The sequence below is a fragment of the Metopolophium dirhodum genome, chromosome 5 (genome assembly GCF_019925205.1).
Source record: "Metopolophium dirhodum isolate CAU chromosome 5, ASM1992520v1, whole genome shotgun sequence".
Taxonomy (NCBI): domain Eukaryota; kingdom Metazoa; phylum Arthropoda; class Insecta; order Hemiptera; family Aphididae; genus Metopolophium; species Metopolophium dirhodum.
The window spans coordinates 949274-974389 of record NC_083564.1 but is presented as its reverse complement, the minus strand read 5'-3'; the positions used below and the strand labels follow the sequence as shown (position 1 = coordinate 974389).

Genomic DNA, 25116 nt, shown 5'->3' with positions numbered 1-25116 from the left:
AGCGTTACTAAATTGCAGATTATAACTTACCTATAATATAAAATATATGTACTATATCACTGATATACCTACTGTTATCGCTACTAAATTAAAACATTAGTTCACACCAGCATGATTGTTTTCAACAAACATAATCTTAATTTTCATCATTAAGAAAATGGTTTTTGTTGTTATTTGTTCGTCGTCTTCTGTATTTTTCAGTTGTTTGATAAAATCAAATTCGGTTTACCAATTTTTTTTACATTTATTATTGGTCGTTGCCAGTGTAGCACGAACAATGTAGGATTCGTAGTGGCAATCACAAAGCCAGTTTTCGTTTATTTTTTAATACAATTTTTGTCGTGTGCGCTAATGCAGCCACGTACACGTGAAAAGAACACAAAGTATACACAGTATCATCAGCAATTGAGTGAGTTGTTCTTTTTTCTTTAATTATTGTATTCGCCACCATCACATCCGTCACAATCGACGTTGTGACTTTAAACATTAGCGATTGGGATGCTCCACACTCGGGTCACCTTCTCAGACACGTCCGTGTAAATCTACCAGTACCCAGCGAGGTGTGTGAAAGGCCGCCCAGGTAGTCCAGTTCAGCGGTTCTTTCCACCTCTGACTACTGCGCATCAAGGCCACAATATACGAGACTTCAGTAATTTAAGTTTATTGACCTATTTCGTGTGAGCTCTATTATCATTGCACCAGACTGAATCGACCACAGAGACCCCCTACCGACGATTAACTTGCATTTTCATAAATCCGATGAGTCACCTCCTGTCATCGTCATGCACATTAGGTTACCTACTCTTTGGTAGAGGGCGTAGTCAGTTGGTCTGCCACTTAAGTGTGTAATTAAATAAATTACGATTTGGTTTAGTAATCATATATTACCTTATTGTATACTTGCATATTATATAATTTATATGTTATTAACATACATTATTTTCTTTCGTATAATAATATTGCTCAAAGAGCTTACAATTTCTTTAATCTTATAAAAAAACATTACGGTGACACACCCGTTAAATACAGACTGTAATATTATTATTTAGAGGAGTCTTAAAAGTATAGTTTTTGTTTTTAAAATGACTTATAGCGTTTTTTTCTTTTAATAAAATATGGAAAATAGTCTAGGTACAAAAATACTAGATACTTATAATTTTTTTTTTACATTATTAATTAATTTATACAATCTGTAAATTTATTTTTTTTACAATAAGTACAAGCGCTGTGAAAGTTGATGGGCTTCCAGTGATGGAACTTCTTGACAGATTTAGAGATACTTATAATTAAGTACGTAATAACTATATAGCCTAACTAATATTTTGATATTGTATGTACATTTTGGTGTTTGTTATGTTCTATATTGTGTTATGACAGAAATCCGAGAATTTACTATGTGAAATATTCATTGAACTACTAAATTTGTAAATACATATAATTTTCGTATCTTTTTATGTTTGTTTATATTTTAAAACTAGCGATTACAATATAATATTATTATAGTATTGTAATTTATTTTGTAAGTAGTATCTTTAATATTATATTTGTACAATGTCTTACTGTAAAAAAAAATTTTAAACTTAAACTGTCAAAAAGTTGTTATTGTAACTATTATACACTGTTAAGAATTATTATTATTATTATTAATATTATAATTATAATTATGATGTGTGTTCATATTCAATAAAAAGTTATCTGTTGTGCATTAATTATAAATAATGTTGAATTAATTTCTAACAACAGTAAATAAAAACATCAGTGAATTGTAAAGAATGGCATTGATTTTTCATTATAATAAAAACTATAAGTAAATGATGATCAGTAACGACCAAAATTACTTAAATATCAGTAACCAAGAGAGGACTAGGAATACAATTTTACCCAGGGAAAACAAGAAATTCAGGCCAATTTTGGGTTAATCATAAAATATTTATAAATTATCAGCCCAAATTTATTCAACATCTATAAGTGGTAATTGATTTTTGAGCTATCATACATGTTGCTTAAATAAACCTAAATAAAACTTTAAAACTTTAATATTAAATAAATATATATTCAGTACAATTTAAATTATTATAAATATTAAATAGTGTAATTTTACTCTAAAATATGTTAATACTGAAAAAAAAATGAACAATTAATATAGTATTTATAACGTATTCATTTGTTTGAAGAGTTTTCCATTTTTAAAATGTCTAAATTCGTAATACTCCATACTACCAAGGTTTATTAGTATTTGCAGATTACGAACTGCCAACTAACAAAGATGACAGTTGTTGTACAGTAGAACCTCATTAATCCGGACCTCATTAGTCCGGACTTCGCTTAATCCGGACAGCCATTTATAATTCGTAAATATACCGGTCGTACGACAATTACGCTAGTTTTCACCATAGATTAAAATAAACATGAAAACGAGTTCTACAAATTTCCTATAAATGCGGGTTATTGCGATAGCATATTTATTAATACCAATAGTCATTAGAGTTATCCAATTGTAAATTGTAAATTGTGAACAATTATGACGAGACAGGGTTATATTGGAGAGCATTACCAGACAGTACCCAAGCGTCTAAAGCTGATAAAAACACGCCTGGTAGGAAGATCAGTAAAGATCGAGTTTCTGCATTGCTGTGCGCTAATGCTGATGGAAGTCATATGTTAAAGCCTGTGATTGTAGGAAAAAGTAAAAAACCACGTGCAATAAAAAATATTATTAACACGTTACCAGTTCACTACTACAACTCGAAAAGCGCATGGTTCCCTTCAGACATTACAATAGATTGGTTTCACAAAAAAAACAGTGCCAGAAATTAGAAGATATCAAACAAAAATTTTGAAAATTCCTGACGATAAAGTGAAGACCTTAGTTCTACTGGACAATTATTGTCCAGCACATCCACAGGTTAAACAGCTTACTAGCGATGATAAAAAGATCACGTGCATGTTTTGCCAGCAAACACAACCTCTCTGATTCAGCCTATGAATCAAGACGTCATTTACATAGCCAAACGTCCATATAGAAGAAGCTTTTAAATGAAATTTCGGAAGTCGAGGAACCAGCTGCAGGAGAAGAAGATAGAAGAGGTTATAAAACGTTACAAAATCTCAAAGATTACAATATCAGATCTATGATTTATAATTTCGCATCGGCTGTCAAAGATATAAAACTTTCAACTTTGATTAACTCGTGGAAAAAACTATTAATAAATGAAGAGGTTGAATCAGATACGGCTGAATTAGAAACAGACGATTTTCACAACATTTTCCACCAAGGAGGTGAAAATTCAGCTACACTGGAAGACATTGAGTTGTGGTTAGAAGCAGATGAATATGATCTAGGTTATCATATTTTAACAGAGGAGGAGATTGTGTGACTGCTACAGAAAACCCTGAATCGGATGAATATGATCAAGAAGAAGCAGATGATAACGTAAACCCTAAGCCAAAACTTGGTGAAATTAAAGATCATCTAAACATTGTAATTAAATACGTTGAAGATAACAACGATGAAAACATATCTGCGTATCATGAGCATCTAAGGCATCTTCGCGAGTTAATCATTAAAGAAATCACTGTGAAAGGAAGACAACCAAAGATAAGCAGTTTTTTCAAACCAGTGTCAAGTGTGAATAATGAAGGTGTGCCTTAATACTATGTAAGTAATGTATATGTATGTAATGATTATATGTATGTATCTACTATTTTGTTAGGTTTAATAATATATGGTTTAATAAACTATACAATAAAATTTTTATAAATTTATAATTTACGGTTTTTGGTTATTTTGTTTAATCCGGACTTTCATTAATTCGGACAACCTAGAGCCCCAATTAGTCCGGATTAATGAGGTTCTATTGTATTTTAATAATTAGGTATTTATGTTACAAAGTACACATGAATTGTTTTCTCATGAAAGTAAAAAACTATTACCGATGTTTACAAACACTTTATAAATTTAATAATAGATAAATCATTGGTTATTTTCTAACTTTCCATAATATTCCTTTATTACTAAAGAGATGAACTTTGTTTAATTGTCCAGGCAATCTATGAATCATAATAACTTTGGGCAATAATTAGCAAGAGTATTATTTTGATCAGGTACTTCGCTAGCCACATTGTTAAATTGTATTAATACGATCTCGTACGTGACTATAGTTCCAGCAACCTGAATAACCATAATGAAATGAAGCATTAGCACTTATAACTTAAATAAAAAAGCATTCAAGATAAAAATAACTTTGCGGCCAACCGTAAGCATAAACGTCCTAGTGACGGAGAAAAAATTACATCCAGTAAATGATAATTCATCAGACGTCACTTGCATTAAAAATCTTTCTACCTGTAATTAAAAAAAAAAACGAATTTGGTATTTTATTCAAATGATAAATAAGTATGCCATTTGAAATTAAACTTTAAGTCACCTCGACTCCATAACACTCTGCTGGCACAGAGAACAAGACAGCTTTTGGTTTTTTGCTTTGATCATTAATGGATGCGACGTACAAAGACACTACGCATGTTCTTCCAACTAAGTATGTAAATAAAAATGCGAAACAGAGGGCCTCCCAAGAGCTGTGCATAGGTCTAAAAATATTGTCATTACTTATTACTTATTAGCCTTAATAAAACGTACACAAATATATTTTTCCAATACTTTAAGCTGTTGAGAAGTTGTAAGCAAATAAAGTACAAATTATGACCAAATGATAATAATATCACGGGAGATAGAAATTCATCAAAATCGTGAGTTAACGACGCTAGAACATTATATGTTTCTCTAGATTTCCGCCAATACATACTTGGAAGCACCTACAATTTAAATCAGAATAAATTATATATACTTGATTTACATGCATATACAATTACCTACGATTTATATTGGTAGGAATAAAAGGTTACACACCAGTGAAAATGTATTACTCGTATTATGGGTAGTAATAGATTCAGTGTAAATTATTGAACATAGGATTGTTGTAATAAGTGTTTTTTATCTTTAGTTTAAATTATTCAATTTTAGATTCTGAGTGGAGCAAAATAATGTATTGATTTTACAATGATGTGTGTTTTTTCTGTCTATCAGAGGTCAACAACATTTTGGAAAGTAAAAATACTAAGATTTTCGAGATCGGCAAATTTTCTATTATAAAAGTGAATCTAGTTGGTACTTTTTGTGAGTCAAAATGGAAAATGTCTAGTAATTAATAGAAATCGTCAAAAAAAATAGTAAAACCACTTTTAGAAAAAAATCTTTTTTTTTTTTTGGTGTAACTCAAGAACTAATAACCTTTAAAATGATCACTAAATATTTGTATTAGCATTTTCAATGAATGGTAATAATTTTGAAATATTTAAACTAGTTGTAGCCTTGAGAAGTTTATAGAAATTTGTAATTTTTTTAAATTTAAAGAAGGTCCCTTGTAAGTTTCATTAATGTAATTTCCAAAATATTAAAGATACATAGACCCGATTATTTTTTATATGCATTTAAAGTTCAAATTTTCAAAAATGTTCATACTATTTTTCAGTTGAAAATGCATAAAAGATTTTCTTTATATAGATAACATTAGAAACTTTGATGGAAGAAAACTACCCACAAATGTTCCTATGTTAAACAAAAAAAAAAGTTTACCGGAAAGTAACAATAATGTTTTGTGAGTATTTGAAATTAAAATGTTCACGATATTGGATTTTTATCGGTAAATTAACAAATTTTCAACTATCAATTATTGATATTTTATAGTAATTTAAAAACGCATAGATACTTGAAATTTCAACCAAATGTTAAAAATAACATTTTCCATGTATCGAAAATATTTTCAAAAAATATTGAAATAAGAGGTTTTTTTAAATTTTGTAAATTATTTTAAAGTTAGAAATAAAAATTTTTCTCTTTTCATAGCTAAGATAAAAAATTTTAAGAAAAGATTTCAGATAATTTTTTCTACCCACAAAAAAAAAGTTTACTTAAACGGAACATTATTTTTTTTTGAGAACAACTTATGATTTTTACGATATTTGATATTCAGCGGTATAATTTACCATTTAGGAATTCCCATTAATCAATTTTTGTTGTATTTCCAAAACAAAAAAGTTGGGTAAGAGGATGTTGCCTTGCTTTACAGTAGGTTACAAGTATAAAGATATCAGGAAAAATTAGAAAGTAGTTTGAAACACAAGTTAGATTTATAACAAGTGCTGTATGCAATTCACCGTATAGGCGAATTATCGATCTCGATCGAATTAGTTCACAAAGTGAAAAATTATTTCATCTACGCCAAATTGCCCTTAAATAAGCTATACTAAAACCTATATAGAAATTTTCATTTTTTCAAAGTCTAAATCAGGTTATACAGCTAAACATGAACGTTGATTTATCCGTGGTTAATAGACTCAAAAACTTCTGGACCATTTTCAATAAAAGTTATATTAATAGATTCCTTGAGACTTGGAGGGTTGCTTATTTTTTCGACCCCTATAGAGTAAGGGTATTTCATGCATGCATTTTTGTTTATTTAAATGGCTACCATTGGTGACATATTATACCTATTACTATATTATAATATTAGTAGAATTATGGCATACACATGTTTTTACAAATATATTTATAAAAAGGTGGGCAAGTGGGTTACAAGTGGGTCACTGTAATGGATGGTGTTAAATTTGAATTCAATGATATAATATCATTGTATAAGAAAAACAATTCTGAGCGAAAACGGTCAGTCAGCCTATGATATTACCAAGTATATTTGATGATATTATTGTGAATAAAGTAATTTATATAGAACCTATTTACGTGGAGCCTTGTTTTAAATTTTAAATTCGATAAATTTTGTCAACTTTAAATGCTCATAAAAAAAAATTGTGCACATGTAATTTTAATATTTTTCAACTGCTATTGTAACAATATATCAGGAGTCGTGCATTAAATTTTCACGCTTTTTTACCCAACAAATACAATTTTATTGATATTTATAGAAAAATAAACTAAAAAAATTGAAAACTGACAATGTCCGCTAATATAAACATCCAATGAAATTTTCAAGTATCTACAGTCATATGTTTTTTAATTACAACAAAATAAGAAAATCGTAACATGAGAAATCGAGAGAATATCAAATGTTGTAAAAATATGAATTTCAAACGCTCATAAAAATTTAATTTTACTTTATTGTAGACATTTTTTTTTGATAAAGGTAGACAAACTTATGGATAATCTTGTATTATATTTTCAAATCTTAGATTTAAAAATAAAAATGTTTATGAATTCTTAACTCAAAAAATTTTGCTAATTTTCGTGATGTTTCCGTATTTTGTCAAGATTTGAACTTTAAATGCTTATAAATAAAAACTGTGACTAAGGATTTTTAATATTTTTCAAATATCATTGTAACAGTATAGTAGAAGCCTTGTAAAAAATGTTCAAGCTTTTTTACCCAACAAATAATAAAGTTTTATTGACATCTATAGAAAAAACATACTAATAAAATTGGAAACTGAAAATGTTCCTAAACAGTTCAAAACAAATCAAAATATTTTTAAAATTGTATAGTGTATAGACAATGCAAATACAAACAACCAGTGAAAATGTCATATATATACGTTCATTTGTTTTAGAGTTACACCAAAAACCAAAATCGATTTTCTCGAAAACATATTTTGCATAAAAATCCCCCCCCCCCAAAGACTAGATTCACTTTCCTATCAGAAAAGTTACTGTTGAAAAAAAGCACTTACTGTCCTAAAAGGTTTTTTCACAAAAAAAAATTTAAAAAAAAAACACAAATCATTTTAAAATCAATACATTCATCATTCCACTCAGAATCTAAAACCGTAGATTCTTTGAATGTTCCCTAAACATTTAAATTAGCATTTTCCATAAATGGTAAATTATTCAAACTATTTTGATTCTTTTTCGAGCCATGACTATTTTTTCAAATTTTGTAAATTATTTTTCAGCTAGAAATTCATAAAAGTTTTTCGTTTTATAACTAACATTAAAAATGTTAATAGAAGGTTTAGAACAAGTGTTTTTACCTCTAAGAAAAAGTTCACCGGAAAGTTACGCTATTTATAGCCATAAGGCATTTTAAATTTTTATTAATTTTTATTTTAACGATTAAATATGATTATTTATTAATGTATGTTAGGCGAATGCATTCGGAAACGTTTTTTCATATACAATGGTTTATTATTAAAATCAAATGTAACAAATCTATTACAACGACGTGCTCGGCAGCTACTGTACAGCAGAGTGGTATCCACTAGTCTGCCATTTTTATAATATAAATATTATAAATAGTTAAAATATCAATAAGTTTTAATAGTAGACTTTTGTTATTATTTAGGTGTGATAGTTATTACTAACTTTTCCCCTGACGCTGTCTAATTTTTGGTTGAGCTGCTTGAATTTTTCCGTCAAAGCACAGGCTAGTATGATTATTAATAAATCCATAAAATTCCAAGCAAAAGAATACAAACAATCAAAAAACTTCAAAATTATAGCTATTACGATCGAGTAGTCTATAATCGTAAAAACTGTTTTGAGCGATGTCAAAATGTAAAGTTGAAAAATGTCTAGTCCATCCGGTGAGCAATGTATAGCTTTCAATACTCCCGTTAAAATAGAAGCCAAGTGTTCAACTGTAAAAATAAAACATAGATATAATACAATAATTATGCGCATAAGAGTTTTATCATCGCTCTAAGCTTTCATAAAAACATCATTTTTTCTTAGTTATATTTTACATACTTATTGAAAGTAACATGATAAACCATATTAACATTTTAATCTTAAATGCCATGTTGGGTGGGTACCCATACTGTTTCATCTCACGTTCCATTAGTTCCCATTTTTCCATAACTTTTGGCCATTCCCTTGCCAAATGGATAAAAACCATGTAATTGATTAGTGTACCTCCAAAAAATACTAAATCACCTGTAAACCAAATAACCTAATATATAAAAATTAAAAGTACCTACTGGTAATACTGATTTAAAAAAAAAACTATTTTTTAGTAAATTATATATTTTTATTATTATATGTAATTATACAAACTGTAATCATTTATTTTTCTAAAAGTGTAAATAGATTTATAATTAATAAAAATATTACCTAGTTTAAAAATTCAAGATAAGTAAGGTAGACAAGTAGACAATAGTCTGTATAGGCATATAATTATTAGTTCATTGGCGCAATGATAAATATTATTACATTCAGATAAATAATGCCAAGTCAATCTTAACTCATTTAATTTATGGTTATTCTAATATTTTATAGTTTATTCCTTCGATCCTTCGGCTCGTGCCGCACACGTCGCCCGATAATGAAATAGCTCACTTCCCGCCCTTGCCACACAATATACTATTTAAAATTTAGAATTAATAAATTATTCGAACTTTAAAATTCTAAATTACACATTATTTTATACAATGCACAAAATTGACTATAATTTAAACATGAATGATTACCCAGAATTGTTAATATTTTCTCAAAAAAAATATATAATTTAGTATAATAGTTATATAAAAAAAATTAATTTAAAGCATTACCAGTGATTTCATACGTCAGTCCATTCTTATACAAGTTGAATATTATTAACGAAATCATCAAGAGAGAAGAGCAAACTAAAATAATGCTGTAGGCCATTATCCAGCTGAACCAATTGAAACTAAAACATATACAATATTAGACGTATGATAAAAATTAACATATTGAAAATATTTTAACTGAAATGATTTATGTACTACAGATCTAAGCTTTCGTGGAATTAAATATATTTATATTTGTACGTTTTAAAATAATAGTATACATAAGTATACATACATACTATTTACCTATATTTCAACAGTAAGATGTAGGTACCAATTAATATCTCAGCTAAAAATGAAGATGAATGGAGTACCAAAATACACATTTGAGAAACTTACAAAATAATAACAGTATTTGTAGGCGCAATAGTGCGATACAACTTATATTACTTTATAGTATACTAGTGCCTAACTTACTTGTTATTATTTAACATAAAATGAAGATGATCAAAATATCACACACTAATTATTCGTAAATTTCAACTTACTCTAATATTGTCAATTTAATAGTTCAAAAAAAAACTTTATATTCAAAAATCATTTTAATAAATAGTCTATGTGAGTACCAAAAATATTCAACTTTCTCAAATTGTTTATTTCGTTGTTGTGTTTCACCAATCACCACCCAAAAATCATAACTATATCAAAAATCTTCCGCCTGAAATCTTTAGTATTTTAGTGCTACCTCTTACCGTGAAGTATCTATTTACAAGTATAAAGATTTTTCCAGTTGAATTTATGTATTAAAATATTTAGTACTACCATAAGAGTTTTATGGGTACAACAAAAAAAAATTTTAAATTACGGAGCTCTTATTTATCTTTAATTAACAGTTAAATCAAACTGAATAATTATTAATTATACATAGCTTATAACTCACACTAAATGACTAGTGTTTTGTCCTCTAATGCCTTGCACCGGAAAAAGAGCGCATATTTGCACCAAAATAAGTAAGGGCGTGATGGCTCTGTGCAACGAATTTTTATCGCTGATTATATCCTTCCTTATACTGTCTTCCAAGGCTTTGATTCTCACGTAGTTTACTGGCATACCAAGATCGTCTTGTATTTCAAGTGCTTGAAAAAAAAAATAAAAAATGTTAATATAACATTCTTAATGAATTATTTTGTATGAAAAAACTACTATTTTAGTTTATCACATTTGACATTTAACATTTTGGTATAGTAAATGTTCTAAATATAGTTCGTATAAAAATTTAATGCTACCAATATTCCCCTTATTTTCTTTTAAGCTCAATGCGTTATAATTAAAACGGACCGCCGAATCGGTTAATGAACTTTGTTTCAACTGCCGTTCATATCCAGATTCAGTGAAATTCCTGTCCTTGAGATAAACGGGCCGGAAAGTATTTTCGTCAGACATAGTAAAAAATGTGAAGGCTGATGTTGTCACTACGACACGAGTGAACTCGGCACACTAAATGACTTTCCAGAGTTTGAATTCGAAGTATTATTGTTAAAATTCAATAATTGCAAAAATAAAGTGCTCGGTGATGTTATCGGAGTATCTGACGCACGAAACACGCGTTATTGGAATACTTGATTATAGTAATTTTTGACGTTATGAAATGTAATTTTTTACACATCATAAATACTTAATTTTAAGTTGTATCTACCAAATAAAAAACGCCTCTCAAAAAGTATACATACAGTACATACATAATAATATTATGTGTTTGGTGTATAAAAATTGCTATTACTGATTCACCAATGCCCGAGTAGTTTTAATAGTTTCGTTTGAATTTTGTTTTGTACATTTAGTGTGCAATTATATAATAATATAATATGTTATCGTCTAAGAATACCTATTTTTAGATTTTTTGTGACAAATAACATTTCTTGTCGTTGTCAAATAAAAATACTGATTGGTGTAAAAATATAAAATACGTATGACATCGAAGAAAAATAATAAATTTGACTTTTTTATTATTTTTATACATAATAAATCTAAAAATCACTACTTTTAAACAAGACTATAATTTAGTTATTCAATTAAACGATAACATTTATTTTAAAAAAGTTTCCAATATTTGGTAGAAATATAGGTAGAATACAAGGTACTATGTGTAGTATTGTTTAAGGCCTTCAATATTATCCAACTTATTTAAATAATATTTTAACATGTTCTTTTTATACATTGATCATAATTCATAACTCAACAACTGATCTTTCAAAAATGTGTCTTTTTTAATAGGCAGCAGTGATAATTAAACCATTTATCTTGAACTATTTTGTCGGAAACCTAGGTACCTACATAGTTTTAAACATTTTCTGGAAGTTCTGTTGTTTAAAAAATGTATATTAAATTGTGTTTTAAAAATACTTTAAGATTTAGTACTTACTGATCTAAAATTGTTGGTTTTGTTTATCATGCGCTCGGTTACTTCTAAATTGTAGTTAAAAGTTATAATATAAATATATTATGTACTACCTATATACCTACTGTCTACTGTTATCGCTACTAAATTATAACATTAGTCCATACCACCATGATTGTTTTCAACTAACATAATCTTTATTTTTATCATGAATAAATGTTATACCATTTTCAGTTTTGTATCTTGATTAAAACAGAATTATCACACAATGATATTATGATAAGTAAATAATAAATTAGATTCATGTATGTATAAATTAATTTAGGTTTACAAATAAACTGTTTGAATAACATTTAGCGTATAGGTACACCTACCTACTACAATATTTTTAGAACTTAAAATACTTAACTGTATAATATTATACAAACAATTTATTTAAAAAATAGGTTATCTAATATCAGTATCTAAACAATGTAGATTATAGATAAGAAATAGATTTTTTTTTTTTGTTTGTTTTTGTTAAATATTTGAATTACAATCAGGGGTTCTGAAACAACTAATAATTAAATAAATAGTAAATAACAATAAATTTGTTTGTTTGTTGATTGTGCAGATAGTAAAATATGATGTAACCATAGACCTTATACTAATAGACATAGCATGGTAATAGTTCCAGGGGGGCACCGATGTGAGTGCGCTGTTCAACTATTAGTCGATTACTACGCACATGCGCAATACAATTTCAGGTTGGGCGATCAGTTATTGCGTTTTAAAAATTATTGTAAGATAATGGATTGATGAATAATACACAAAAGTTATATTGTTTCTGAATTCACCTATTGAATACATGATTTATTATTAATTAATTATTATGGTAATTATGCTTTTTTAAAAAATATGTATTTTAGTGGTTTTACAATGGTTTTACAATGGTTTTTTTTTTTTTTTATTCTGTATACTAAATGTGTACCAGAAGGAGTGCTTCGATTTCAACATAATATGGTATCTTATCTTTTAGCAAATTGGACCAATATGATACTTTAGAGAGATAATTTTTCGATTTTCTCAATAATTATTTATTGCCACGGGAAAAACCACCAACAAATTACAAAAAACCGCTAAAAATGGGATTTTAATTTCTAACGCTTTGTTTATCACCATAGAAATGGATAAAAATTACAATATTATAATATCAATTGAACTTACAGGCTATAATATACATTACTCATTGGCTTCACCATGAATACGATGCTACAATATTGAAGTTTCAGGATTAATTTGTTTTTTACACTACCATTGTTTACTTTTTTTTTTTCACATACAACTTGTTTTTTTTTTTTATATTAGCTGTTTAAAATTATACTACTGTTTTTCTGTTATTGTTTTTTTTTCTTTTCTTTTTTACTGTGTAATTGAGTAGCTATTTAAGGAGAAAAGGATAAATGTAAATGTGTTGTATATAAGATAACTCCTAGGCCTCCACACGAGTTTTACTCAGTGAGGCCTAGTAATCTTTACCGATATTAAATAAAATAAAATAAAAAATAAATAAAATAAAATAATAAATAATAACAAAATAAAATATCCAGACTGACAAACCGTCTCTGCTCAGAATCATTTTTCTTATACAATGATATTATATCATTGAATTCAAGGTTAATACAATCCATTATACATTGACCCACTTGTAATATACTGTAAAACAGAGTGACATCCACTTACCGCTTATTTAGTTATGTGTTTCAATAATATTGTTTAAATATGCGATTAAGCGTATTTATGTTGTCAGAAATGACAACACTACTATGATAATGGCTGTGACCGCGCCACCCATAGATAGTACTGACTACTGGATAGCGAACTCCCCCACAATGAATTGAAGCTTAAAGGTCGGTTGGCAATTGTATGGTGTTTTTTATGCCAAATAAGATTAATTATAATTTAATATCATGTATTGTATTTTATTAATATTTCTAAATCGGTATTGTTTTTAAAAAAATAAAAATATTTTAGAAATCATTCTACAGAAGCCAGAAGCTTATAAATTTAAACTGTTTTTTCGAAATTACAATCGTACTTCAAAAAAGTAAGTTTAATTTTTATTTATTTATTTATTTATTTATTTGTTTTCATTTAAAACAGAAATGTATACATACATGTAAAATTACAAATATTTATACATATTATAATTTGGCATTATATCTAAATGATTGTCTCCGTAAGCTAGGCTTGTTATGGAGACAAGGTTCTTAAAAAATATCTCGTACATTTACTAAATAATTAAATCACATTATAAGTCGATCATAGTTGATTATGTGAAAATAAAACAAACAATTTACTACCACTTTTAGTAACTTTTATCAGTTGGTTATCAGTAGCCGCCGCGACAGGTTGTTCTCAGCGCTATGTTCAATCCCAACGTTTGTGTTTCTTATAATTAATCCTATTCAATGAATCCTAAAAATAATAGGAGTTCTCCTTAAGATCGCAATCTTCCAGATACTTAAAAAAAAAAATACAAGAACTAGCAGTGTTGCTCTCACTTTTCCTTATACAAGTAAAAATAGATTTGCTCCACTTCTAACTCTCCAAGTCAGCGACAATACGGACGGCATCGAAGACGAAGTCAGCTCTCAACAATCACAGATTAGACCAAAAATTCCACCTATTTACGTATATAACATTTCTGATTGTCAAAACTTCCATACATCATTAGCCAATATAACTTTTGATGAATTCTCCATCGTGAACACAAAAACTGCTCTCAAATTAAACATGGATTCTATTGACGACTATAGAAGCGCAACAAAACTTTTCGACGATTCCGGTATAGAATACCACACTTACCAATTCCCCAGAAAACAAACAACTATCCGTTATCATTAGGAACCTCCCTGTAAATATATCAGAAGCTTGTATATAAAAGGAACTCGTAGAACTGAAATTCGAAGTAGCCTCAGTCACTCGTCTTCAAAATAAACTCTAAACTCCAATACCTATCGTAGCGGTACTGCTATCCAAATCATCTGCTGCGATTTACTCTCTAAACAGACTCTTGCACTGTGTAGTAGCGATAGAACCAAGACAACCTTCCAAGGGCATTCCTCAATGCACCAACTGTCAGCGTTTTTCGCATACAAAAAAGTTTTGTCACTTACCACCTAGATGCGTCAAATGCGCAGGTGACCACCACTATAGTCCTTGTCCAAAAGATACAGAAACTCCACCAAAATGTGTAAACTGCCTTAGTGACCACCCAGCGAGCTACAGAGGCTGTACTTTCTACAAACAAATTTCAAAAAAGAATAACAATAACAAAAATAACGCTACCCACTTCCAAGCAATTATACGAAATTCCAATTCCCGGTGAACATCTCTAATAGCACACAAAATGACGAAACCGATAAACGTCCATACGCTGCCGCAACTAAAAATAAATTGCAAGACAAGTCATTAAACAACACAGATAATGACTTCATGAAAACGCTGTTACCCTTAATTAACAAATTTGTCTCTCAACTATTGCAGAAAATAATAGAAAATCTGCCAGCCATCCTTAATAGCTCACATCTAAACTCAAATGGATCCCCATAATACCATTATATTAAACTGGAACGCCAACGGACTAAAAAATAAAAGGAACACTCTACTAGCCTTCCTTACTCATCATAACATTGATATCGCTTGTATAACAAAAACACACTTATCAAGTGTAGACAAAATTAAATTCCCTGGCTACATCTTACAGCGCGCAGATCGTGTTACACAGACACGAGCTATGGGTGGAGTTGCTATTCTTGTTCGTGCCCAAATTAAACAACAAGAAATTCCTAATCTAAACCTGCTGCGCCTAGAAGCCGTAGCAGTGCTAATTAAATTAAACAATAGATATGTTACCATCGTCAGTGCTTATCAACCTCCCAGTCGCCAAATGCACACTTCGGATTATGATAATGTAATGAGTCTAGACAATTCAATTATAAAAGCAGGCGATTTAAACGCAAAACACACTAATTGGGGTTGTCGCATTATTAATCCAAACGGCACCAAATTACTATCTTTTATAGATAACACGCCTTATACAATTTATGCTCCAAATGAGCCTACTTATTTTCCTTCAGATGTAAATAGACAGCCAGATATCTTAGATATTTTACTAATAAAATCATTTCCTTTTAATTGCATACAAGAAGCTCTCGCTGAGCTCGACTCAGACCATATCCAAGTTAAAATCACAATTAATTCGTCTTCACAATCTAATCAAACAACTCTCTAATTAAAGGCAACCCAAACTGGGATAAATTCTCAAATCAAATTAATACCAACTTAATAATACCTAAAACTATACCGACGATCCAATCTGCAGAACGAATGTCTGAACACCTAACTACAGTCATTGCTGACGCCGCACGTGCTCTAAGCCCACGCAACCTAATACTAAAAACATCGGCTTTCTAACCCAATATATAATTTCTTTAATCCAACGTAAACACCATGCTAGACACATTTAGCAAAACCAAAGAAATACGGAAAATAAAAAATCACTGAATAAACTCACTAAAGAAGTGAGAACGGCCCTATAAAACAATCGTGTGTCGTTGTATAATAGCTATCTCATAAATATGTACCAGGGAGATTCAAATTTATGGAAGGAGACCAAACGACTACTGAACCAAGAAATAAATATAATCCCCCCCTCTCCGTACAGCAAATCAACTAGTGATATCCGACGCAGATAAATGTAATGTTTTTTTTCGGAAATGTTATACAAAACATTTTCCACCAACCAAACTACAGATATAAATAATGAACGGCCGGTCCTTAAGTTATTAGATCTACTTGATTATTCAGTTCAAACATGTATGGATTATGTCACACCCAATGAAATTAAGCTAATTGTCAAAAACTTACCAAACAAAAAAGCCCCGGGTCACGACCACCTTACCAACCTCATGTTTAAGAAACTTCCTGCCAAAGGACTCGTCTTTATGACCTCCTTATTTAATTTTTTGTTACGCGTTGGGCACTTTCCACTGAAGTGGAAATCAGCAACGATTATACTTATAAAAAAACAGGGTAAGGATAAATCAAATCCTGATAGCTACAGACCTAACTAATAAGCCTACTTACCCCCCTATCAAAAATATTCGAAAAAGTTATTCACACAAGACTACAAAATTGTTTGAACAGCGCAGACGTTATCCCAAAATTTTAATTTGGGTTTAGGTCCAATCACTCGACCGTACAACAGCTTTTTCGTATAACTGAACATATTAGAACTTCTTTTGAAAAACATTGCCACACTGGTGCTGTATTTATAGATGTCTCAAAAGCATTTAATAAAGTATGGCACGAAGGTCTTTTATACAAACTAAAATCTTTCAATACACCGAAGTACTTATTCAATATTGTCAATTCCTTTCTAACAAATAGACAATTCTCAGTTAAAATAAACGAAAATTTCTCTTACCCCGGTCCATCTCTGCCGGTGTACCTCAAGGGTCCAAACTGGGACCTATATTGTTCAACATATTCATATCTAATATACCACAATCACCACGCGCAAACATCGCCCTATTCGCAGACGACACAACTATTTACAGTGAATCCCGCAACGTTGAAGCGATAACAAACAACTTACAAGATCACCTAAATCTACTAGCAAAATGGTGCAACAGCTGGAAAATACACATTAACGCTTCAAAAAGCACAGCAGTCATTTTTAGCTTACGTCGCAATTCCACTCCACCACCATTAAGATTCGATAACGATTCCATACCTTGACAGCCTTCTGTCAAGTATCTTGGTGTTACGCTAGACAAGAGGTTAACCTGGGGGCCTCACATAACTTCTAAACTGCAACAAGCATACCAGCGCCTCTCAATGCTATTCCCTATTCTAAACAAAAAATCAGTTATACAAAAAAAATGTTCAATATTAATTTACAAGCAATTATTATGCTCACTAATTACCTACGCCTGCCATATCTGAGGTAACTTCTCAGCGACACACTTAAAAAAATACAAATTTTCCAAAACAAAATATTAAGGATAATAACAAACGCACCATGGTTCATACACAACGAAAATCTTCATAAAGACCTCCGAATCATTAAAATCCAAGATCATATAAGCTCTTGCTGAAAACATCTATAATTCACTCCACAAATCAACTGGCTCACTTCACTTCAATTTACACATACGTCCACCACCTCAAAGACGTCTAAAACGCGGTCGTCTAACCTAACCGTCGATAATGATTATTAAATAATTGTGATCCTATTGTTATTATCGCTATTATAATTACTTATATTATCATGTTAAAATTAGTCAAAAATTAGTGTTATTTATCTATAGATGTAGATAGCCTTACAGGCTAGGAATGTCTTATTATTAAAATAATAAAAAAAAAGTAATTTTTATAGCTATGCAAACAGGAATATATTTCATTTTCGCAATATATTAACGTGTCTGTGCGCGCGCAAGAGTTACATCCAACGCCGGTTACCCGGCACGGCGTGACAGCGATTCTCGGAAACACACGCACTAATGTTAATTTACTACTCACACATAGACATATCCCCAAATGTTCAGTCATATGAATGCCTAAATATTACTCTTTAAAAAAAAAAATTCCTTAAACATGATTCACTGCAGCACACTTAAATCGAAATCGAAAATATGGTGCGGTGGAATGACAAAGTAACGTAGCACAAAAAACAAGAACAATCGCTTACCTATTTTATTTTTTATTCATAGATAAATGCAATTAATGTCTCACTTTTTGTATATTTAAATCAATGTGTCATACTATTTAGTTTACAGCATAATATAATATACGTATTTTACAGATTCCGCTAAAAATAAACACCTATTTTGGGATACTATAAAATAATGATTATGTAAAGCATTTCAAGTTATTGTTTACTTACACAGTAATAATAATAACCACATATTTCAATAATATTCACTTCAATATACTCAACAAATGTCTTAAAAAATATATTCCTATACTGAAAAAAATGAATTATTACAAGTATTTATAATGTTATTCATAACGCATACATTCGTTTGAAGAATGTTCCATTATTAAAATATCTAAATTCGTAATACTTCTTTCTTCCAAGATTTATTAGTATTTGTAGATTACAAATAGCCTACTTCTAAAGTAGACATTTTTTTACGTGACTATTGTATTTTAGAGATTAGCTATTTATGTTGCTAAGTACACATGAATTGTGTTATTATGATAGTAAGGGAGTATGACCACCATAGATCTATTAAGAATAACATTAATATTTCTTAATGGGTCTATAAGGTTGACTGATGTTTACAATATAATATGTTTACATTATAAATGTAATCATAGACAAACCAATGGTTAAGTTCTAACTAATAGTTATGCATAGTATTCTTTAATCACTAAGGAGGCGAATCACTTTGATTCAATTTCCAGCCAAGCTATGAATCATGATAACTTTGAACAATAATTAACAAGAGTATTATTTTGGCCAGGTACTCCGCTAGCCACATTGTTAAATTGTATTAATACGATTTCGTACGTGACAATAGTTCCAGCAACCTAAATAGCCATGGTGAATTGAAACATTAGCACTTAATAAAAACGTAAATAAAAAAAGTATGCCAAAGGATAAAAATAATTTTCTGACCAACCGTTAGCATAAACGTCCTAGTGACGGAGAAAAAATTACATCCAGTAAATGATAATTCATCAGATGTCACTTGCATTAAAAATCTTTCTACCTGTAATTAAAAAAAGAAACGTATTTGGTATTTTATTTAAATGATAGTATTAAGCACTCCATTTTCAAATTTTCAAATTAACCTCAACTCCATAACACTCCGCTGGCACAGAAAACAAGACAGCTTTTGGTTTTTTGCTTTGATCATTAATGGATGCGACATATAAAGACACCACGCATGTTCTTCCAACTAGGTATGTAAATAAAATCACGAAACATAGAGCCTCCCAAGAGCTGTGCATAGGTCTAAAAATATTGTTATTACATATTACTTATTAGCATCTATGAAACGTACAAAAATATATTTTTCAAATACTTCAGGCTATTGAGAATTTGTAAGCAAATAAAGTACAAATTATGACCAAATGATAATAATATCACTGGAGATAGAAATTCATCAAAGTCTTCAGTTAACGACGATAAAATATTATATGTTTCTCTTGACTTCCGCCAATACATACTTGGAAGCACCTAAAATTTATTACGTGAGTATAAATTTATTTATGAGTGAAAATGTATTACTCGTATAGGTAGTACGACACTACGACAGTACTGTAGTAGTAGACTAAGTATAAATTAATGAACATAGGATTGTTTTAAATATGTGTTGTTTATCTTTAGTTTAACAAACAATTCACAACATTATAGTTTTTATGCAAAAATGAATTGATTTACTTACTTAGTAGGTACCTACGACCAGTGTTGTGCATTATCTAGATAAAAATGTTCATCTTTTTATCTTATCTAAATAAATTAAACCATTATCTGATTATCTGCAGATAATTAGATAATATTTTTATTCATTTCACTTGATTTTTTCCGTTTTTCAAAAATGTTTAATACTTATTTGAAATTTAAAACAACTTGCCTAATGTGACAACAAGGCATCATCCGAACTGTGTAATAATTTTTTATGTTAGTAAGTTTAAAACCAAACAAAATTAACTATCAATTTCATTTAGAGTTAATTATCTGCATTGTTTATTATGTTTTTTCCAATAAATCAATTTTTGTCAAAAAAGTCATTATTTGATTAAACAATAAAATTAAGTGTCCAGATAATTTAAAATGTCCAATATATTAATATGCGATAAAAGTTCTTTTATTGTTTTTATCCTAATATATTAATTTAATTTAAATTGTATTTTTATATAAAATAATAAATTATATTGACTAAAAAATTATATATGTGTGTATACATTGTAGTTTAATTTATAGCATTAAAAAACATACAAACTCTATAATTATCTGTTATCTTATCTATATACATTTTCAACGCATTATCTGTTATCTTATCTAGACAATTTTAAAGTTATCTGTACACAACACTGCCTACGACTATACCTAGTTAGATTTTTATAATCAACCAACAATAAATGCAATTTCAGTAACATAATGATATTTGATTTTATAAATTTAATATAATTTTATGATTAAAATATCATTAAGAGTTATTAAAATATCAAATAGCTATAATACTACTTTTTTGTTAGTTATTACTTACTTTTCCCCTGACGCTGGCTAATTTTCGGTTGAACTGCTTGAATTTGTCCGTCAAAGCGCAGGCTAGTACGATTATTAATAAATCCATAAAATTCCAAGAAAAAGAATACAAACAATCAAAAAATTTCAAAGTTATAGCTACATCGAACGTGTAGTTTATATGCGTAAAGACTGTTTTAAGCCATGTCATAAAGTAAAGTCGACAAATATCAAGTCCATTCTTTGAGCAATGTATAGCTTTCAATACTCCCGTCAAAATAGAAGCCAAATGATCAACTGTAAAAATAAAACATAATATAATTGTAATACAATTATTATTATTAAAAACTTATCGTACAACAATATAAATTAATCTCAACATTGCATAACAGTAATTATGTGCATAAGAGTTTTATCTTTTCTCTGAGCTATCATAAAAACATCATTTTTTTCTTTTTATATTCTACGTACTTATTGAAAGTAACACAATGATACATGTTAACATTTTAATCTTAAATGCCATGTTAGGTGGATGTCCATATTGTTTCATCTCACGTTCCATTAGTTCCCATTTTTCCATAACTTTTGGCCATTTCCTTGCCAAATGGATAAAAACCATGTAATTGATTAGTGTACCTCCAAAATATACTAAATCACCTGTAAACCAAAATATAACCTAATGTATAAAAATTAAAGGTACCTACTGATAATACTGATTTCAAAAAACTATTTTTTAGTAAATCATATATTTTTTATTATTATATGTAATTATACAAACTGTAATTATTTATTTTTCTAAAAGTGTAAATAGATTTATAATTGATAACAATATTAGCTTAAAAATTCTAGACATCTATGTAATTAGTACTAAGAGTAAGAATTTATTTTTCCATAATTACATAATAATATAGTTATGTAAAGTAGACAAGTAGACATCTAGTATGTGTATGGTTACATAGATTATTAATTCGTGGGCGCAATGATAAATATTATTGCATTCGAATAATTAATTTAAATAAGATCTCAGCTGATTTTACTTAGAGTTTTTTAAATTTTTTTTTTACAAAAAGTGAAAAATATTTTATTTATTCTATAAATTTAGAACTAGTAAATCATTTGAACTCTAAAATTCTAAACTGCACAATTCATACAATGCACAAAAATCGGTATAGTTAAAATTTGAATAATAACCTAGAATAATTAATATTTTCTCAACAAATTTGTATAATTAAGTTAGTATAACCAATTATTATTAACCATTGATTAAGAGTCTAGTATTTGAAATTAAAACAGAAAATAAAATAAAAATTATATAAAAAATAAATTGAAAGCTTTACCAATGCCCTCATATGACAGTCCATTAATATACATGCTGTATATTATAAATGAAACCATTACGATAGAAGAGCCAACTAAAATAATGTTGTATGCCATTATCCAGCTGAACCAATTGAAACTAAAACATATTATAAAATAACAAACCCATGATAAAAGTTAACTAATTGATTGTAAATATTAGGAAATCTTTTAACTGAAAATATTTCTGTACTGTAGATATCAGCTTTTATGGAATTAAATATATTTATATTTATAAATTTTAAAATAATAATAACTAATAAGTATACTTACATAATATTATATACCTATATGTTCACAGTAAGGCTTAGGTACCAATTAATATTTCAGTTGAAAATGAAGCTAGAAGGTAGACGGCAGTGCCAACATACATAATTGAGAAACTTTTAAAATAATAACAGTTTTTTATGCGCATGTGCAATAAAGCGATAGAACTTATTTTGTAGTACCTAACTTCCTTGTAAATTCAAGTATTAAGATCTTTCCAATTGCTTTTATTTATTAAAATGTTTAATTCTACAACAACAGTTTTATAAGAACAACAACAAAAAAAAAAAAATGTGGATAAGTGGATGTCGCTCTGCTGTACAGTAGGTTACAAGTGGGTCACTGTAATGGATGGTGTTAAATTTGAATTCAATTATATAATATCATTGTATAAGAAAAACGGTTCTAAGCGAAAACGGTCAGTCAGCCTATGATTTTACCAAGTATATTTGATGATATTATTGTGAATAAAGTAATTTATATATAACCTATTTACGTGGAGCCTTGTTTTAAATTTTCAATCCTTAGCCATAAAAGTTAAAAATTTATAAATTTTATAAATTTTTAACCACAAAATAATTAATAAATTATAAATTTGATAAATGTTGTCAAAATTTGAACTTTAAATGCTTATAAAAAAAAAATTGTGCATATGTATTTTTAATATTTTTCAACTGCTATTAGAACGTTATATCAGGAGCATTATATTAAATTTTCACGCTTTTTTACCCAACAAATAAAAATTTATTGATATTTATAGAAAAAAAAAACTAAAAAATAATTTGTAAATTTTATGGTGTATAGAAAATGCTAATATAAACATTCAGTCAAAATTTCATGTCCCTACGGTCATTTGTTTTAGAGTTACACCAAAAACCAAAATCGATTTTCTCGAAAACAGATTTTGCGTGAAAATTCCCGTTTTTCCTTAATTTTTCTTTTGTTTTTCACGTCGCTTGTGAAAACTACTGGGAAATATTTACTTTTGACCCCCCAAAGTACCAACTAGATTCACTTTCCTATCATAAAAGTTACTATTGAAGAAAATCTAAGCACTTTTACTGTCCTAAAAGGTGATGACAGACACAAAAATAAAAAAAAATAAAAAAAAAATAAAAAAAATAAAAAAAAAAATAAAAAAAAAAAAAAAAAACACACATCATTGTAAAATCAATACATTCATCGCTTAGCTCAGAATCTAAAATACAAATTATGGAGATTAAAGAACTTTGATTAATAGTTAAAATGTAACTGTTAAATCAAACAGAATACATAGTGTATTACTCACACTAAATAACTAGTGTTTTGTCCTCTAATGCCTTGGACCGGTAAAAGAGCGCACATCTGCATCAACATAAGTACGGGGGCGATGGCTTTGTGCAACGAATTTTTATCACTAATTATGTCCTTCCTTATACTGTCTTTCATGGCATTGATTCTCGCGTAGTTTACTGGCATACCAAGATCGTCTTGTATTTCAATAGCTTGAAAAAAAAAATAAAAAAATTTAATGTAACATTCTTAATGAATTAATTTGTACAAAAAAACAATTATCGCATTAGGTATTTAACTTTTTGAAATGTTCTAAATATAGTTTGTATAAAAAATTAATATTACCGATAATTCCCTTGTTTTCTTTTAAGCTTAATGCGTTGTAATTCGAACAGACCGCCGAATCGGTTAATGAACTTTGTTTCAACTGCCGTTCATATCCAGATTTAGAGAAATTCCTTTCCTTGAGATAAACGGGCCGAAAAGAGTTTTCGTTGGGCATAGTAAAAAAATGTGAAGACTGGTGATGTCACTACAACACGAGTAAACTCAGAACACTGAATTCCCTTCCCGAGTTGGAATTCGCAGAATTGTTAAATATTCAGTTGCAAAAATAAAGTGCTCGAGATGTAATCGGAGTATCTGACACACGGAGCACACGTTTTTGGAATAAGTACTTGGTTATAATAATTTTCAACGTTATGAAATGTAATTTTTTACACACCATAAATACATAATTGTGATTTGTATCTACCCAATAATAAACGCTTCTCGGAAAATATAAATGTAGTACATACATAATATGGGTTTGAGATAGAAAATAATCTTAATTTTTACCATGAATACATTTTATACCATTTCTAGTTGTTTATCTTGATTAAAACAAAATAATCACACAGTGCTATTATGATAACTAATATTGATAAATTAGATTCATGCATATAAAATTAATTTAGGTTTACAAATAAAGGGTTTGAATAATATTTAGCGTACCTATACTACAATATTTCTAAAACTTAAAATACTAAACTGTATAATATTATAC

General features: G+C 28.7%; 2 protein-coding genes across 2 annotated transcripts; one reads left to right on the top strand and one right to left on the bottom strand.

Annotated features, from left to right (window-relative positions):
* The first annotated feature begins 1814 nt into the window (after nucleotides 1-1814).
* LOC132944714 (tigger transposable element-derived protein 7-like) lies at nucleotides 1815-3652 on the top strand. Its single transcript, XM_061014194.1, has 5 exons — nucleotides 1815-1914; nucleotides 2534-2686; nucleotides 2805-2905; nucleotides 3024-3310; nucleotides 3361-3652. The coding sequence occupies exons 1-5, from the start codon at nucleotides 1815-1817 to the stop codon at nucleotides 3650-3652; spliced, it is 933 nt and encodes a 310-aa protein (XP_060870177.1).
* LOC132944713 (uncharacterized) lies at nucleotides 2009-24628 on the bottom strand. Its single transcript, XM_061014193.1, has 20 exons — nucleotides 24417-24628; nucleotides 24088-24283; nucleotides 22514-22632; nucleotides 21648-21833; nucleotides 21199-21473; nucleotides 20011-20165; nucleotides 19778-19940; nucleotides 19606-19695; nucleotides 19410-19513; nucleotides 15283-15359; nucleotides 15091-15214; nucleotides 14973-15049; nucleotides 10475-10670; nucleotides 9556-9674; nucleotides 8756-8941; nucleotides 8372-8646; nucleotides 4661-4815; nucleotides 4428-4590; nucleotides 4256-4345; nucleotides 2009-4171 (listed from the first exon to the last, which is right to left on the bottom strand). The coding sequence occupies exons 1-20, from the start codon at nucleotides 24571-24573 to the stop codon at nucleotides 4058-4060; spliced, it is 3021 nt and encodes a 1006-aa protein (XP_060870176.1). The 5' UTR covers nucleotides 24574-24628; the 3' UTR covers nucleotides 2009-4057.
* Nucleotides 24629-25116: the final 488 nt, after the last annotated feature.